General features: G+C 38.6%; 2 protein-coding genes across 2 annotated transcripts; both read right to left on the bottom strand.

The window, feature by feature from the left end:
• Window positions 1–320: 320 nt before the first annotated feature.
• LOC141600786 (replication protein A 70 kDa DNA-binding subunit B-like) lies at window positions 321–3,776 on the bottom strand. Its single transcript, XM_074421035.1, has 11 exons — window positions 3,747–3,776; window positions 3,634–3,696; window positions 2,437–2,592; window positions 1,926–2,193; window positions 1,720–1,819; window positions 1,512–1,639; window positions 1,345–1,423; window positions 1,164–1,275; window positions 890–1,062; window positions 693–813; window positions 321–455 (listed from the first exon to the last, which is right to left on the bottom strand). Exons 1-11 carry the CDS (start codon window positions 3,774–3,776, stop codon window positions 321–323), a joined length of 1,365 nt encoding a protein of 454 aa, XP_074277136.1.
• Window positions 3,777–9,522: 5,746 nt separating this feature from the next.
• Window positions 9,523–19,224, bottom strand: LOC141600787 (uncharacterized). The gene is made up of 2 exons (XM_074421036.1): window positions 18,326–19,224; window positions 9,523–10,273 (listed from the first exon to the last, which is right to left on the bottom strand). Exons 1-2 carry the CDS (start codon window positions 19,222–19,224, stop codon window positions 9,523–9,525), a joined length of 1,650 nt encoding a protein of 549 aa, XP_074277137.1.
• Window positions 19,225–19,402: the final 178 nt, after the last annotated feature.

Below are 19,402 nucleotides of genomic sequence, written 5' to 3' on the forward strand. Positions count from 1 at the left end.
CCAAAGAAAGCAAATGCTTAGGCTGTATAAATCACATAGCTTGTGCCTTTGCCATGATACTGCCTGGGCAAGAAGTTCCATTTGTTATTTGGTTATTTAAATACTTAACTATACAGATTCTGGCACTTAAGTTTGATCTCACACATAGTACTAAACATCTATTAAGTTCAGTAATAAACTACTGAATTTATTGCCTTATCGGCCTACTGCCATTACAGGTAGACTAATTAACCGTTAAACATGCGGTAGTTGTACCTACCAAATAGCATTGGCAGCAAAAGTTACACAAGAGCTTTCTAACATCCTTTGTAAAGTGAAATTCAGGTGAGAGACAGCTGTTTGAGAATCCACCCCATCACCTGAGTTCTGGAAAGGGACTTTGTCGGAATAACTTGGATGTAAATGTGAGCATTTCTTATTTGCCTCCCAATTTGCCCAAGGTAGTCCTCCCTTTCCTGTATGGCAAAACGATTTGCTAGAATTAAGGTTATATTACAACATATATGCTTGGGTATGATTCTGCGGTGTGAGTTATGCAGGCCCTTGTTAGTTTGCTAAGGTTTATGTTATAGTTTATATCCCGGAATAGGCGTCAAACTTGGATTAGATGTGCATTAGCTTGTGATCATTTTGAAAGATGAGTGTTTAAATTGCACCTACAACTTGTTTAGGTAATTTTAGATGGAAAGTACCTGAGGGAGCATGCAGTATAAGGTTGTTGCATTCACTTCTAGTAGTTTCTCTGCGTTTTGGGTTAATGCAGTGAAAAAATAGGCTCCAGTTTCATCAGTAGCCTCAAATGTTACAGCCATCCTGCAGTTTTAATTGGTTTTGCACATTAGAGTTTGTATGTTCTGTTTATAATATGTTGAGTTAACAATTTGTTTACCTAGGAGTTGAAATTGCCTTTTCTGTGAAGCATTCAGTGCATATGTATCCAACTCCGAAGTCCTCGTTGTTACCTGTTCCACATTCGCTGCAACCCAGATAAAATCGCACCTTTTTATGATCAAAATCCTTAAGCTGCACCCTTAGCCAATGGTGTTCTTCTTGTAGTGTGTCCTGCTATTTTCAATAAAAAACTTGAAATATTCCTTATACCGTAAAATAACATGAAAGTGTTACTTCATAGGCTATTTATTGTGAGAAAGATGTGTTCTTACCTTCTTCTGTAGGAGGGTTTGTATTGTTGTTATGAACCTTTGAGTTTCTGGGCAGCGCACTTCACATATATGTTGGTGCTTAGCAGCTAGCAGTTCTTTATTTGCCTCCCCCCTGTAATTTATGGTTGTTCAGTATTATTCTTAAGCACATATATTCGACCATGAATTCGTTTTTCCGCACCAATCACGAAGTGCAGCAGCATCTTCCCCTTGTGGATTTAAGTTGATGAATGTTAGGTGTGTCGTTGCAAGTGAAAACCCTGCATGATTGGCATAGTTAGTTGTGTGAGTTTACATTTAATTTAAGACTCCTGCAGTCCTTAAATTTGTGATTTAAATGGAGCGCACCTTTTTGGTAAGATGTCATTAGAGCCGTTATTCCGATCATAGGGAAGTTGTGTGCAGTAATTTGCAAAGTCCTGCAGATATTGATGGTTGCCTCCCCCCAAACTGTTACTATCACCATCTGTTCAGAACTACACCACCCAAACACATTATAGTTGTTTCTACTTTAAACTTTGTTTTCCAGCTCTAGTTTACATGTGAATGTCTGTACCTTTGGTCAATGATGAAAATATCAATGACATCCCATGGGTTGCGGTTATGCCTAAGAACTTCGTATTTCTGACCAACATAGACAACAATGCCCAAGACATCTACACTTTTACAGGCAGTTAGTCATCAACAAAACAACTACAGATACTATTTTTTTTCCTGCCAATACTGATATTTCTTTTACACAATCAAATCATTATTTCTCACTGTATCGCTCGTCAAGTGAGGGTTCCCTTGGGATGGATGCAAGTAAGATGTATTCAGGCGAACTTGTGGAATTTGGTCCATAAACAGGTTGAATGGTTGTCTTACTGTTGATAGAAATGTAATAAACTGGTTGTTCTGGACTTTCCAAAATCTCATCCGCTGACACTTGAATCTCTATATTGTTAATTTCATTTTCCATTTCATCTTGTATAACACCCTGAAACATCACCAGTTCCTCATTGTGTAGTATAGTTTTCAGCTTAGCTCCCTGCATTATGTGGCTAAACTTTAGGTATAAATGGTATTTTTGGCTTTGGAGTTATCAGTGTTAAACGTGAATAGATAACTCGTAGCATAACAGTAGCAGGGGGATTCATTTCCTGGTTAATAGATATTGGTCCCCCTTTTTTTAAAACAATAACATAGCGGCCCAAAAAAATTTTCATATATATTCATACATTTTGGCATGAATTATCATACAGTTATTATATTTCAGCTAGAAGGAATGTACCTCTTGGTCTTCAAATGTTATTATCTGGTATTCTAAACAATTGCCCTGTGTTGAAGTATACATTTCCTCTTTTTCGATGACTCTGACCTTTATAGTATGTGGAGTACGTGTGCCTACAAGCTGCCTGGCGAGCCGGCTCATAGTATTCATGGTGACCTTCAGAAGCAACACATATATCAAAGAATAATTTAAGAAATTATATAGATATGGAAACACAAATCTAAATATGACATTGGAATAGATTTATAATATGTTAAGAACACATACTTACAATTACAATGTTAGCTTGTGTAGTAGTATATGGTTAGAGTCTAGAAATGATGTAGTAATAGTAGCTGAGGTTGCTTGTAATGTATGATAAGTTATTTTAGTTATGATTGCTTCACTTACACATCTAGTACCTTAAATTAAATTTATGGTAAGGGTTATCCAGTTCTGCCAAAACATTACTTTGTTGCTTGGCTGTGCTGTATTTGGTTGTAACTGTTCATTTGAGTTATCATGTCCATTGAGAGTTTAATTCTAATTAGTTAATGAACTTTTTAATTTCGTTTTTGGGTTGCTTATTGGTAAAATCCCTAGGTTTGTGAAATCCTTTCATATGATGACCATTTTTAATTTTTTTTTGGTTCTGTGCACTGAATTAAATACTGTTCTTTTTGTTTTTAACTTGTTTGCCCAGGTATTTTTGAAAAGCATTTAGGCATTGTTAGAGCTAAACATGTTAAGAATGGTTTGCAGGGGTCTTCGCCAGACGCTGCTTAATAGGTTTTGCAACGGATTCTGATACGAAATAGTTGATGAAGATAATTGTCGCGGTTTTAAAACCGTACTACATAATATATTACATATTCATAAGAATGTTTTGGTTTCACAATGTCCTGGGAATTAGCCATGACAGTAGCAGGGGGTAGACGTTGTGGTAGTTTTCTTATGTCTAATTATTTGTTACAACCAACTTATTACTGTACTAATGCACCACAGTTTTGTCTAGATTTGGGCAGCATTCGATGAAGTTGCATGATAAGGTGCCCTGGCCTTGCAGAACCCAACATGTTAATCTGTTTTGTTCCCACCTTCCAAAATGTCCAAAATGCGTACATTCTACCCCTTCAGCAAAGTCATTCATTCAAGCGATAGTTGTTTGAGCACCCATTTGAGCACTCCATTCCTTGAGAGAGGAGTAGTTGGCCCAACCTGAATGTAGAATTTTGTTTCACGAATCCTGGTTGCAGCAGCTTGTAGGTAATTTTCACGATCCTGTGAAGTTGCATTCATGTATTAAATATTAGCGCGTAGTTAGGTCTTACCAATGCTGAGTAAAGTAAGCCAGTGTACATTTTTTAGGTGCTCAGTTTGACTTGAAAACTTACTTCTAGATTCATTTCATACATGTCTGTAGTTTTTTTTGCATCAATTTCTTAGCATCAGTGGTGAATGCAGTAAACATGTAAGATCCGGTTTCGTCAATTGCCTCAAATGTGATGTTCATCCTACATTTTCAAATTGGAAAAACTGCTCAGTTTGTTTTTGTAACGTTTTGGTGATTAATATTGTCGGTTAGCAAAATAAAAATTGACTGCGCACCTAGGCACAGAATTGGCATTTTCTCTCTTGCAGGTATCGCATTTGTATTTGACGTTAATATCTTTCTTGCTTCCGGTCCCGCAGTGGCCACAACCTAGGTATAAATGGACATCCTTGTGATCAAACTCAGGGCTTGAGACGTGAAGCCAATGGCACTCTTCTTGTAGGGTATTAGAAGCCTGTGAATTGAACTCCATATTGAAACAGATTTAGGCTAAGCACATTTACTCTGGGTACTCTTTTTGACAATATTTGTGTTCCTGCTTTAGCATGTTGGAAAATGCAGTATTTCTATATTATTTTTAATGGTAAGTTCATCCACCGATTAATTGAATCCTGTATTTGTAATTGTATATAGTGTCTATTAAATTATTTACAGTTGGCTGTTCTAAGGCCTGCTGACGTAGTTGATATGCAGAATGGGCACCTTTTACCTTTTTTTGGCGTAGGTTTTTTGTTGTGGTTGGAACCCTTGCTGTTGCTGGAGAACGTATCCCTAATACTTGCTGATGTTTAGCAGAGATTTTTCCTTTATTTTCCATGCTCCTAATTACATAATTAAACACTTTAGTAATAGTTTAACGGTAACCTCTTAGCTGCTGCTTTTCTTTAAAATTTGCTTGTGTGGGCGTGGGCCTGTGTCTAGCTGCAGCTGATGTTTAATTTGATGTTTATATCAGTGTTGCAGGTGTTTACAACCACATTTACTTATCAGGAAATTAAGGTCCTTACCAAGCACGAAGCATGTCTGCCTTCTCCCCTTCTGGTTTAAGCTTGACAAATGTTGATGATGTGGTTGACACTGAGAAGTCTGCCGGTAAATGTGAATAAACATTTGTTATTTTGAAAGTAAATAGTTGCGATTCTATTCCCATCAAATACTCCCTAGCCACTATGTACCTTTGTGATGAGAGGGTTTTAGAGAGGTGAAACCTATGACTGGGAAGGATTCGGCTATTTCTTCTAGTTGCATCCCTTCTCTGGTAGCAAGTTCTGCCCATGCTGTAATAATCAGTGGTTGTTCTGTACTGCACAATTGTTTAACACGCCGTTACTATGATCTGTACTAAATAGGAATAGCAGCAACAATATTTGTTATAAGCTATCTGTGTAATCTTCATACCTATGATCAATTATGACCCACTCACGTACATCTAGAGGCTGTCCATCGGGGCGTGGTACTTGTCGTACTGGCTCCACATAGATCAGTATCCCAACGACATCTGCGTTTGTGCAAACACTTAAATATTTATCAAGTAAATGGCAAAATGACTCTAGCAACATTTTGTTTATGCCTATTCTTTTTTTTTATTATTAAAATTGAATAACAGATTATTGATGCTCACCATATCTGTCATCAGGTGATACAGTCCTCGGTATGGCAGCAATGGCTATGTACTCAGGACCCAGCGGCGGCTTTGATCCTTCAACAGGTCTGATAATGGTATCAGCGCCAAAGCTCAACTGGAAAGGGTGGTCATCAGGACTGAATCTATATTTCTCAGGCATTGGCCTTATTTTTGCATTTGAGATGTCATATTCCACTTTATTCTGTATGATGTTTTCATATGCAGCAATATCATCATTGTAAAGGATAGTCTTAATTTTGCCTCCCTGTATTGACAGCACATAAAAATCCAATGATTTCATGATATTTATGATTGCATTTAGTACTATCTTGATAAAACACCTAAAGAATTTTATTTCTTGTTTTGTTAAGTTCGAATGTGCAGCTTACTTTTACACTGAACCTTTTCAGTTCCCGCCTGCATCGACGATCTTTTATTAAAGCAGAGACTGTAATTTTAATCACAAAAACATTTAATGTTTTAGGCTGTGTCTTCTCTACATTGCCTTAAAAATGCATGCACTTTGAGCGCCTGAAAATCAGCTAGTCACCTCTTTTTTTTCAGAAAATGTTGGTGTATTAATAGATTTGTTCAACAAAGGTGCACTTTTACTGTTGGAATTTAAACTGACATTGGTAATTACAGTTATCAGATTGCTAACAAATCTAACAGTTATCGAATATTTAACTCTGCTGTAGATACATCTGTATCTTTCTGAGTTAATGTCAATGTTAGCTTTAAGAATGTGGTTGTATCTTACAGTAGACCATTATAAATACAGGTCCTACACCATTCTTTAGATATGATGAGATACTATATACATGAAAAAAAATTCCTAAAATTTTAAATACATCTTCATCTTGAAAAACGATCCTTTGAAAATAAAGTAACTTGTTCTTCGGTGAAACTTGTGTATTGCCCTTGTCTATAACTTTGAGGCGAATAGAATGTGCTCCAACTTTATCATCTAGGTCCTTGACAAGTTTTTTTTTCAGGTTTCATGGTTCCTGCAACAAATAAATTAACAGCTCAATTTTTCAGGGAATTGATAGAATTTACATATAAATCACTGCTGCAGACTTTTCTGTATTTCATTATTTTTTAAACTAAGACCACCTTAGACTAGAATAGTTGAAATTGATATGGTTGTTGACCTTTTGGGGTTCTTTCCCGTTAATGTCAGGCTGCAATTCTTGTAGCTGCTTTTTTTTTTTTGGGTCATGTTGATGAATATTTTGTGTAACTCTGACTGGTTGTAGTTATTTTGATGGTTTTATTATGGTTGTTTGGGTATGGTTTATTTCACCACTTACACACTCAACCTTCCCATTCTAAGGTTAACAGTTACACCTCAACAATACCTCTTGTCATTTCCACCATGCTTTTGAATGTCAAGTTCTTGCTTTTTAGTGTCAGTGGTAGGTCCTTGTCCTTTGTAGTTCTATTTTTCTGGTTTATACTTTTTGGAAAAACATTATTACTCCTTTTAAAAACTATAAATAAAGTACTAAAAGGTTTGGAATAATGAACCAGAAATGACAACTCCCTAATGCCTTTTAAAAGGGATTACCTAGTACAACCTAGTCTACTTTAGAATAGTACTTTTTGAATTACTTTACTTATTTCTAATCTATTTAGGTCCTTAACTTTTTTTAAAACGGGAGCTTAAATGACGTTTCTTCCTTTTTTTCGGAACTTAGGGTGGGCGCTTAACGTAGGTTTATCCAGATAATTCCTTAACGATTAAAGCTTTACAGGAAATGGTTAAAAATATATTCGTGTTGTTCTTAAATTATTCAAGTAACAACGTTTCCTTTGAAAGCGCCATGTTCATGTAAATGTAATGTTTCATATTTAAAATGTTGTAAGCATGCCTCCCTGATCTGCCCATATAGCGTTAGCTGTTAGTTGGTCGTTTTGTGGTAAGTATTTCGTGCTGCTGTAAACGACTTCATTGTCCAACAATCTTGCAACGTAACTAACTGTTTTCTTTCAGAAATATGCTATTGTGCCATGGACAACAATAATTATACCGTATTGCTAGATTTTAGAATTACATGGTAATTGGGTTAGCACCGGCATAACCATTAGTATTAAATAGGCTGCAATGTAAGTTTATTAGGCTTACCAGGCACGTTCATAATTTAAGAGCTGAACGTAATACTGGGATGATAATAAATCTTAAAGACATATTCCTTCTAGCCTTCCCCAAAAAAAAAACTGCATTATTTTTGTTACATAAATCATTTGAAATTTGATTGCATTGTCGATTTTTACCAAGCAACGAAGGACAGTTTTCAAATACATTTTCGAACACTGTTCTTGTTTGATTTGCATTTCACCCAAAGCACGCAAGTAACCAAAATGTTCCTCAACAGTCAAGAGTTTTTGTATCTGATGGATAGCCGTTCCTAAGACGGCTTCCGATTTAGCTAGGCATCAACTGAATAGCTGCATGCCATGTTTATTTCCTGTAACATTAAAAGAGTAACTGCGTTAGATTTGTATTATGGAGAGCGTATTAATGATTGATATATGAGAAATAAATGCACTGATCTATGTCACTAACCTGGATAGGTCATCAAATTCCGGCCCGCTGCAGCACTTCAAAGGACACCACATTCTTCACAAAATTGCCTGTTATTTCAGCAGCTTTTGGAATATGATGTACCTTCAATTCCTGAGCAGATCTAGCGTGGGATAAAGCCACATATAACTGGCCATGGGAAAAACAAGGCTTGGGTAGATATACTCCAACGCGCTGCAATGTCTGACCTTGAGCCTTGTTAATTGTCATTGCAAAACTAAGTTTGATAGGAAACTGTTTTCTTTGAAAATTGATTGGAAATTTGGAGCTCTTAGAGGGTTTGAGGGTTATCCTTAGTAGGAATACACGCTCCCCTGTGTAAAAACCAGTAGATATTTCACACTCAATCATATTTGGGAAAAACGCTTGCAAATTAAGCGCGCGCCATTACATAGTCCTGCTGCCGGATCCAAGTTCCTTAATAGTATTATTGGGGAATTTTCCTTCACAACCAGCTCATGAGGAGTCATCCCTGGGGGACAAAGTGAGTTGAGAAACTCAGCAGGATAGACATTTGAATTGTCATCAATAACGCTGTCAAAGCTCTTGTAAATATGACTCTGGCCTGGGAATTTATCTATTAGCATACGATTTATTGAGTCAACATCATTATTCCTTGGCGTTAATATGGCCCTTTCAGTAAATATGTCTGTGGTGAAAGTTTGCTCTTGAATTTCTGGGAATACAGCATCAATCAGTACCTGCTCTGGTTCTTTTTCTCCATCAGGTGTAATCATTAAATTATCAGGCAGCTTAATTAGCCCATTTTCAGTGGTATGTAGTTCTCCATTACCTAGCTTCAGCAAAAATTCTGGATCAGCCCTAGCCCTGATGTTTTCAATGAGGCTAAATTTGGTCAATAGTGTCCAAATAGCTGAACTTACAATGCTCGCATCTACGGCCTCTTGTTGTGTACGCCGGGGAAGAACTGGTAGCACCTGCCGAAAATCACCACCAAAAACAATAACCTTTCCCCCAAATGGTAGATCACTACTGCAAACATCCTTAAATAACATATCAATAGCTTTAATATTCTGCTTTTTAGCCATGGACGCCTCATCCCAGATTATCAATGCTGCTTCCCTTAGCAAGCATGCTAAACCACTCTGTTTAGACACGTCACAAGTCAATGCTTCATCAGTATCTAGTGGTATTTTAAATCTTGAATGAGTTGTCCTGCCACATGGTAGGTTTGAAGCAGCTATCCCTGAACTTGCTGTTGGCAAGCATATCTTTCCCAATGACTGCACCTTTGCATATAAGGCTCCATATAAAAAAGTCTTTCCTGTTCCACCTGGTCCGTCTATGAAAAAGGCACCTGGTTTACCAGTTTTAATGCAATTCATTATAGCCTTATATGCAGTGCGCTGTTTTACATTGAGCAGTTTCCTGGAAACTAATTGCAAGAGAGGTACTGGAGCGTTTAGAGCATCAATGATGTCTCGCATGCCCTGCATTGCTATTTCCTGGGTAATATGTAAATGCTCCAAATTGAAATGTGTTAGGCTCTTCCCCACCCCTTCTAAAAATTGTTCAACTTTTCCCGCTGTCAACTGTAATATTTTAGCATCGTTGCCTAGGTATTGTTTTGCAAAATCCTCTGAAAGGGCCGAGTAATATTGATCCCAAAATGGCTGGATTGTTGGGGCAGCTGAAAATTAGTATCGTCGCAAAAAGGCGGCGTAGGGCATTTGGCATCTCTACATTCACAGCCTCGTCCATACACTTTTCAGCTTCATTATCTTGCTCAAGAATCCCTCTTTTTAATGCGGCCTCCTGATATGATGCACAGCAAACACCGTTGACCGTCTTTATATCCTCAAAATATTTAGGACTCCTTACATGCGCAAGAAACAATCTTAGGTAGTAGCGTTCACCCTCTCCAGGTGAGGCATGCGCCACTCTACCAATGACTATACCAGAGTCCCTTCGCTTCCAGCATTTTTTCTTGTCTACCCAGACAAAATGTTCTGGAAACTCACTACACAGATAGTTTTCCCCTTCAGGTAATTTTGCATTAGTGTTAAAAAATTCAGTCAGCATTGTTTTAGTTCTGTGCTCGTCTGCTGCTATTGTGGCAAGTTCTTCATTTGCTGCAAACCTAATCAACTGATTATTTGGACTATGTACTGGTAGAAGTTGTACAGGTGGGTACACGTCAAAAAGGTTGAACCCAAAAATTCTCCAAGCAGCTTCCGGTGGGGAAACCCATCTACCAGATTGGTATCTGTGTATATCATCAACCAACGGAGCAACCCCACCACTTTCCACGTTGAATAAGACCCGATCATGACCTTGTTGGGGCTGGTGTCCTCTACAGTTAGTGTAACAACATTTAAATCTCTAATAGGATCAAAGGGCATACTTTTGGTATTATTATCAGTTGATCCACGTTTATCAATAACGGTTGGCTTGCTAGATAAGTTTGACGTTATTGTCATACAGATAGCGGTGATCAACTGGTCCCTAAAAGTCACATCTATAGGATACGTTTGAGAGATGTGACAGTATGAAAATACAGTCATGTTGATGCCTAATATGACTAACCAGTTAGTCAGAGTTATTGACTAGTAATTAGTCAAACGCGATGTTGAGATAATTATTTAATACGGATTAAATAATCATGGCGAAAACGAATTAAGCGGTTAATTTGAAAATTGAATATAAGCAATTATATTTAATTAATGTATATTGAATCAATCAATTATACAATATTGTCTTTGTCGGACACGTATTAATATATCGACTGAGTCGTGTTACTAGTTGATATTTTAAACCGATAACCGATGACGATTTATAATTGAAAACCCGTCGTATACATTTTAGCGAGACGAGTCGGACCACGAGTTAAAATGAGGAGAAAGTGGAAAGCCCACTCACTCCCCATGAAACCCACAGACCGAGTGAACAAAAGGGAGGGCATCTCTCTTTTGCAAGCGATCATCTCATTTTTACTGAAACTAGGGTTTTGGAGATTATTCCTCTGAAACCTAGATCTCACATCAGAAAACCTCACAAAATTCTCTCAATATTGCAAGGCAATTAGAGAATTCTTTCTAGCACAAGGGGCATAGTCTCAGACGGTCTTGGGTGCAACGATTAGGAGGAAATCTACTTTGATTTCTGTTCTTTACGCCGCATTTCAAAGGACCCGAGGTTGATTCTTGTTCCTTATCGTTTCTCTATTGTATTTCATTTATGACCATAAATCGCATGTTATATTTACGTTATAATCCTTAAAATTAAGGGAATTTTACGGATATTTCCCTACAAGTGGTATCAGAGTCAGGCCACGTAAATTTTCATTGTGATTTTTCATAAAACGATTTTGAAACGATTGTTTTTGTCAAAACTGTTTTCACGAGGGTTTCATGTTTGTTTTCACGAGGGTTTCATGTTTTCAGAATGTTTTTGCCCTCGATCGAGCATGTTTCTACTCGATCGAGAGCCCTTCCTTGTTGTTTTTGCTCGATCGAGTAATTGCAGTACTCGATCGACCTCTGTTTAAAACTCCACTGCTCGATCGAGAAGTCCTCGTACTCGATCGAGCAGATTTGCTGATAAAAGCCCTCGATCGACCTCCAGTACTGTCGATCGAGTACTTTCTGATTAGCATACCTCTCGATCGACTAGCGATTCGATCGATCGAGCCCTTTTGTTCCTCGATCGAGCACTTTTGTCCCTGGATCGAGGGATTTTTGTTTGGCGACTTTGAAAATTTATTCTTTTTGTTTTAAATTTTCTTTTGGCCTTAATATGTACTTTATACGGATATTGTACACTCGCTATGATTGTGAAACGGTTCACACACGTACCATTGAGTTATTTTAAAGCGTATTTAAAGTAACGGATTGTAATAGATTAAAATTGAACTGATAGAAGCAGTTTTATCACATGAATTTTAATCGTTAAAAGGTGGTTTGGATAAATTTAACATAATTACGGAATTATGTCACGAATAAATTTGTTTTAGTTGATGCATTTTATTTATCGTTATTGTTGAATGCCTTGAATGTTTTCAATTACGTATTTATTTATTTTACAAACGGTTGTAACTTAGTGTGGCCTTAGTAGAACGTGTTACCGTAATGATGGAACACGGTCTTGGTTGTATTTTGAGATCTCGTATCTCCGTTTTGGATTTTTCACTTGTAATTACAGTTTTTTTTGTATTTAGAATGTAAATAGGTTTATATTTGTAAATTTTAATTGTAATTTTGAGAAGACCAAAGATGGAGATCGGATGCTCACTCCAGCTGCAAGGTCAAAGATGGAACATCAAGACAAGCTTTTCGGGTCCAACGGTGGATTCCAAAGTTGTATTATGTTCTTTTTACTAGGATAGGCCACACTAGGAATTTTATTTACGTATTACATTCTTTTTTTTTTTTTTTCGTAACGATAATTTGCATCATATTCCGCCTAAAACCAAACCACCTAATTATTGCATGAAAACTGACACATATAGAGGTCACGAGTTAGTTTTCTTTGACATTCTCATGTCACACGATCTATGCTAAGCCATCACCTAAATTAATTCATTCACGCAGACGCTAGTTATTTGTTCACTTAAAATGAATTAAAATTAAGTTGATGGGATCTTCCTCGTATAAACAAAATTGAGAACGGTCTTTATAGGTCAAACTCCAATGAGTCCCTTCTTCGTCGGTAGGCATAATATGACCCCTTCTACGTCGGGTAAGTTGGAACCGATTGACCTATTTTATCTCAACACTATGGTCACTCGTACGATCCCGTGATCATGGTGGACTATAGATAGGATTTACGTAAATCTATCGACCAAGAGTTCTTACGGAAGAATTAGCTAAACAGTTGGCTTATCAATTTACGGAAATTGAGTCTTGGGATCACTTGTATCATTCTTGAGGAAGATCAATTATGCAAGTGCTTGAGTCTACACGTTAAAATACATTTTAAATAGACTTAAATCACCTCGATGAGTTGCTTATTTCGTTTTTGTTTTTCTTTCTTTTTCAGTGTAGAACACGAATTTTTAAACTGCTATAACGAAATGGCTGGTCCAACTAACGACCCAATGCCAAGTGCCACATTGGACCGTGAGTCCTGGCTTCGGATCTTCATGAATCAGATGAATCAGTCTACTCGACTGAAGAATGATGGATCAAACTTCGCGGACTGGGAGGCGGCATTACGGAATGCTGCCGCTGCTGGCGGGAAGCTCAAATATCTAATAGAGCCTATCCCGCCAAACCCAGGTCCCACGGCTAGAGCTAATGAGATCGCCAAGTTTAACGATTTCTGTATGGAAGCGGGTGCGATTAAAAACGTACTCATTTTTGCAATGGAACCCAATTTGCAGAAACGCTTCATAGCCCATGGTGCAAACAAGATTTTCACCACGCTCACTAAGGAATTCTCGAAAGCACCGAGAATCGTGACCTATGAGCATACCACTCGCTTCTTTGATGCGAGACTCCAGAAGGGCCAACCAGTTAGCCCACACATTCTCAGCATGATTGAGAATGTCGAGAAGCTGGAGACGCTTGATTGTAAGATCAGCGAGAACATTGTTATTGACCGCATGCTTCATTCACTCCACGATGGTTTTGCGCTCTTTAGAGCGAATTACTATATGAATGATTTGAAGAAAAGTCCCCATGAATCGCACTCCCTCCTCGTACATGCACCGAGAAGGACATGAAGTTCAGTGGGAGCATGAAACAGGATGTTCTCGTTGTGTCAAACAAGGGCAAGGGTAAGGGCAAAGCTAAAGCAGACCTAGCAGTAGGTAAGGCAAAGTTCAAGAAGTCGGGATCAGGTAAGAGTGGTCCTGGTGAGTCGAGCAACTCATCAGGCGCGACAAAGAGCAAGGATGGTAACATGGAGTGTCACCATTGCCACAAGACTGGGCATTGGAGGCGTACATGTCCCGTATACCATGAGGACATAAAGACAGGTCGCGTTAAACCTGTTGGTATGTTTTCTTCCTCTTCTAATTTTATTCATATGATTGAGATTAACCACGCAAGTTACGGAACTTGGGTACTAGATACTGGTTGTGGTTCTCATCTGTGTAATCATGTGCAGGGGCTCCGAAACATCGAACCCCTCTTAAAGGGTGAGGTGGACCTGCGTGTCGGGAATGGAGCACGAGTGGCTGCCGTCTCGAGGGGAACATATGTGATCCAGCTTCCTAGCGGATTTGAGTTATTTTTATATAATCGCTATTATGTACCAGTCTTTCTAAAAACATTATTTCTTTTCGCACTTGACAAACTTGGTTTTTCATTTGTAATAGAGAATAATTCTTGCATTTTCTCATTACACAATATGATTTATGGCAAGGCAGTCTCCATGAATGGAATTTATGTTTTAGATCGGATCAATGAAATATTACACGTAATGAATAAAAAGTTAAAGGTTGGTGACAAAGATCAAACGTATCTATGGCACTGCCGCATGGGAAATATTAATGAGAAACGCGTAAAACAGCTCATAAAGAATGAAGCTATCTCGGCCTTTGATTTTCAATCATTTGGCACGTGTGAATCATGTCTCATCGGTAAGATGACTCGGATTTCCTTCAAAGGTGTTGGAATGCGCGCTGCTGACCTATTAGGACTCATACACACGGATGTATGTGGCCCTATGTCAATCATCGCACGAGAAGGCTATAGGTATTTCATCACTTTCACGGACGATTTAAGTAGATATGGCTATGTCTACTTAATGAAGCATAAAAGTGAGTCCTCTGAGAAATTCAAGGAATACCGAGAATCGGTACGGAACCTCTTTGGGTAGAAAGATTAAAACACTACGTTCAGATCGTGGTGGCGAGTATCTTTCTCACGAGTTTGATCAACACCTTAAGGACTGTGGGATTGCCTTACAGTTAGCTCCACCTGGAACACCTCAGTTGAATGGTGTGTCCAAACGGAGAAATCGAACACTACTTGATATGGTTCGATCTATGATGAGTCACACGGTATTACCTGATTCATTATGGGGTTATGCTCTTTTGTCAGCCGCTCTAATACTTAACCGAAGTCTGTCTAAAGCTGTTGACAAGACTCCATATGAACTATGGAAGGGAACGGTCCCTAACTTGTCCTTTATACGGGTTTGGGGCTGCGAGGCTTATGTCAAGTGAAGACACGAGGATAAGCTCGGCCCGCGATCGGTCAAGACATACTTTATAGGTTATCCTAAAGGAACACTTGGTCATTACTTCTATTCGCCAACCGAACAACGTGTATTTGTTGCGGCTAGTGCGACATTCTTAGAGAAGGAGTTTCTCGAGAATGCAAGGAGTGATAGAACCTTCGACCTGTCGGAGATTCCAGAACCAAATACCGAGCAACCATTGGAGGAACCAGTTCCTTCAATCCCGGCTGCGGTTAATATTCCTGAGGAACCTAGGAGGTCGGGTAGAGTCTCTATTCCTCCGGACAGATACATTGGTATGGTCGAGGAACATGACATAGATGACATTCTACTCTTAACGAGTAGTGAACCCGCAACCTATAAAGGTGCCATGACTAGTTCCGACTCAAAGTTATGGCTTGAGGCCATGAAATCCGAGGTGGACTCCATTTATGGACTTAAGCAAGCTTCTAGGAGTTGGAATCATCGTTTCGACCAAGTGATAAAAGACAATGGATTTACTCGACCAGTCGAGGAACCATGTCTATATATCAAGTCGAGTGGGAGCAAGATTGTCTTCCTAATATTGTATGTTGACAACATACTCCTGATTGGGAATGACATACCTCTCTTAACTTCGGTAAAAGTATGGTTGAAAAACCATTTCCAGATGAAAGATCTGGGTGAGGTACAAAGAATTTTGGGCATCCGTATCTATCGAGATAGATCACGTCGGATGTTATCTCTCAGTCAGGAGTCTTACATAGACAAGATTCTAGAGAGATTCAGCATGACTAACTCCAAGAGGGGGTTTCTTCCTATGGCTCCAGGGGTGCATTTGAGCAAGTCTCAGGCACCAGAGACACCGGAAGAGAAAGAGCGCATGACCTGGATTCCTTATGCTTCAGCTATAGGATCAATCATGTATGCCATGATATGCACACGTCCAGACGTGGTATATGCATTGAGTATGACAAGTCGATTCCAACAGCATCCAGGTGTATCACATTGGATGGCTGTCAAGAACATTCTTAAGTACCTACGGAGGACTAAAGATTGGGCATTGACTTATGCATCGAGATGACTCGAAATCTCAGTCTGGATTCGGTTTTACTCTTAATGGCGCTACAGTCAGCTGAAAGAGTTCCAAACAAAGTGTTACAGCAGATTCTACGACTGAGTCCGAGTACCATGTCGCGTCTAGACATGTACAACGAAAAGCTCATCTAATCCGAGATTACGTGGAGCAAAAGGAAGTAGTGATAGAAAAAATTGCTACACATGATAATATAGCAGATCCTCTCACTAAACCATTACGACAAGATAAGCATGAAGGGCATGTTAATTCCATGGGAATTAAACGTGTTCCTGAGTTGTAGTACTCTTTTATGGATTAGATTCATTTTCTTGTGTACTCTATACGACATCATCGTTTTGATATTTATATATTTTGTTTTTCATGTGGAATTGTACGACAATTTTGAACACCACAAAGTGAACTGAACAAACATTATATTTTTAGTCCTTAATTGCCCACATGAGCTGATAACTCTGGCAATTATTTTGTGACGTTGGTTGATGGTGGGTTTAACGAGCCATAAGTCAACCAGTTGACTGACCAATCACAGAGGCGATTTATACGGATATCTCGTAGGACACAATTGTGACATCGACGTGGAGTCCTAAATGTTTTATAACATTCGGTGCCAGGTCGTGGATAGGACCTCCATGGTGATCCTAAGAGTCGATTCTTTTGACTATCGACTGTCTCTTGAGACTACGACGTGATTTTGGGTGACTTTGGTTTCTTTCTCACGGTCATCCGTAGGGGGCCAAGTAGATTTTTTCTGGGTCATTTCATGCCGTGCTTAGATCGGAAGGAGTCGAGTTGAAGGAAATATTCAGCCTTTATCAGGTACTCGATATTTCTCGGGGCCACTCGAGGAGTCAGAATCGAAATGCATGGCCATGCTCGAATACGGATTCGTTTTATCAGTTAAGTTACTCTCTAGTCGGGGAAACCACTCTAGATACAGATCGATTGTAAAATACGACCTTTGCGGATCCGGATCTGCAAATTGTTTTACATTGAGTGGGAGAAATTTTTAAATGAATATGAGAATCGGTTATCGCACATACACTTGTACGGACAAGTGGGAGTTTGTTGGAGTTGTGTCCTCCAGTTAGTGCGGATAACGTTATTACACATACACTTGTACGGACATGTGGGAGCTTGTTGGGGCTGGTGTCCTCTACAGTTAGTGTAACAACATTTAAATCTCTAAAAGGATCAAAGGGCATACTTTTGGTATTATTATCAGTTGATCCACGTTTATCAATAACGGTTGGCTTGCTAGATAAGTTTGACGTTATTGTCATACAGATAGCGGTGATCAACTGATCCCTAAAAGTCACACCTATAGGATACGTTTGAGAGATGTGACAGTATATATGAAAATACAGTCATGTTGATGCCTAATATGACTAACCAGTTAGTCAGAGTTATTGACTAGTAATTAGTCAAACGCGATGTTGAGATAATTATTTAATACGGATTAAATAATCATGGAAAAACAATTAAGCGGTTAATTTGAAAATTGAATATAAGCAATTATATTTAATTAATGTATATTGAATCAATCAATTATACAATATTGTCTTTGTCGGACACGTATTAATATATCGACTGAGTCGTGTTACTTGTTGATATTTTAAACCGATAACCGATGACGATTTATAATTGAAAACCCGTCGTATACATTTTAGCGAGACGAGTCGGACCACGAGTTAAAATGAGGAGAAAGTGGAAAGCCCACTCACTCCCCATGAAACCCACGGACCGAGTGAACAAAAGGGAGGGCATCTCTCTTTTGCAAGCGATCATCTCATTTTTACTGAAACTAGGGTTTTGGAGATTATTCCTCTGAAACCTAGATCTCACATCAGAAAACCTCACAAAATTCTCTCAATATTGCAAGGCAATTAGAGAATTCTTTCTAGCACAAGGGGCATAGTCTCAGACGGTCTTGGGTGCAACGATTAGGAGGAAATCTACTTTGATTTCTGTTCTTTACACCGCATTTCAAAGGACCCGAGGTTGATTCTTGTTCCTTATCGTTTCTCTATTGTATTTCATTTATGACCATAAATCGCATGTTATATTTACGTTATAATCCTTAAAATTAAGGGAATTTTACGGATATTTCCCTACAAACCTTTATATACATATTTATATAAATACTTGACTGCGTTAATTGTTGAACAAACTTCAACATTCAAGTGGTAGTCAAACATGGCCAACAGATAAGAGTTGTAAGGCACCATCGATCTATTATCCAATTCACCTTTTCGGACCACAATTTTTTCACCGGTGTCTCGGAGCCTATATAATGGATAAGAGTCTCTTCCATTTGTAGTGAAGGCACGGAATTTTTTAGGGTAAACTTTACTACATTCTCTTTTCCTATTTTTGGTTTGCATACAGGCGCATTTTAGGAAAGCATCACCACATGGACCATGCATCATATGCCATATTACAGCTGCCCTAAGATGAGGATTTTCAGTTGATGGTATTTCTGCGAACACATATTTATCAAATTTTTCTGGTGACGTGATTTTATAACCTGGTTTCAGAATTATCAGGAAATGTGCATGTGGTAGCCCCCGTTTCTGATACTCAACAACATTAATCATAGCTGCTACTTCGCCAAATACTTTTTTTTCCCTAATTTGTTTTCTCAGCAGCGTCAGTTTAGCATGGAAGATGCGTGCAAGAATATCTGGCTTGTCCTGCGCTTTCTCACCAGGTCCCAATTCATCTTTTATCTCAGCCCAATTTGGATTACACGTTATAGTTATGAAGAGATCTAGTTTCCCATATTTTTGGACGAGGGCTATTGCATTTAAATACCGTCTTCTCATATCCCTAGGCCCCCCTAGGAATGACGGTGGAAGCACTATTCTTTTACCAACATTACACGTGCTGCTTTCACCAAGCTCCAGCGTATCTAGGATTCCTTGATAAAGATCTGCACGAATGGTGTCCTGGTTTAAGCGCAGGAAATCCAATCTTGTGTTTTCAATTTTGACGTACATGTCTACAATGAATTGTTGAAACAGTCTGCCTCCTCTAATAACCATGTTGTCTGGCCGTATCTGGAATTTGTACGCATAGTATTCTCTACATGATATGCGTTTGTCAGCTCTTGTCCGCCTTCTAGCCGCATTTGTGACATTTTAAAGACAACCCCAGTATTCATAGCCTGTGCGTACCACACAGCAAAGATGGTAATAGTAATAAACAAAAACTTACTCGAAA

Source organism: Silene latifolia, chromosome 9, assembly GCF_048544455.1.
Source record: "Silene latifolia isolate original U9 population chromosome 9, ASM4854445v1, whole genome shotgun sequence".
NCBI classification, from domain to species: domain Eukaryota; kingdom Viridiplantae; phylum Streptophyta; class Magnoliopsida; order Caryophyllales; family Caryophyllaceae; genus Silene; species Silene latifolia.

Bases quoted from the DNA above. Each gene is read 5' to 3' on its own strand.
- LOC141600787 (XM_074421036.1), bottom strand. From the start codon at position 19,224: ATGGTTATTAGAGGAGGCAGACTGTTTCAACAATTCATTGTAGACATG. The intron at 10,274-18,325 runs GTATTTATATAA...CACTAACTGTAG, and splicing joins TCAACAATTAACGCAGTCAA to AGGACACCAGCCCCAACAAG.
- LOC141600786 (XM_074421035.1), bottom strand. From the start codon at position 3,776: ATGTACACTGGCTTACTTTACTCAGCATTG. The intron at 2,593-3,633 runs GTTGGGCCAACT...TTGCTTCTGAAG, and splicing joins AAACAAAATTCTACATTCAG to GTCACCATGAATACTATGAG. The intron at 1,424-1,511 runs GTGCGCTCCATT...CCAATCATGCAG, and splicing joins AATGACATCTTACCAAAAAG to GGTTTTCACTTGCAACGACA.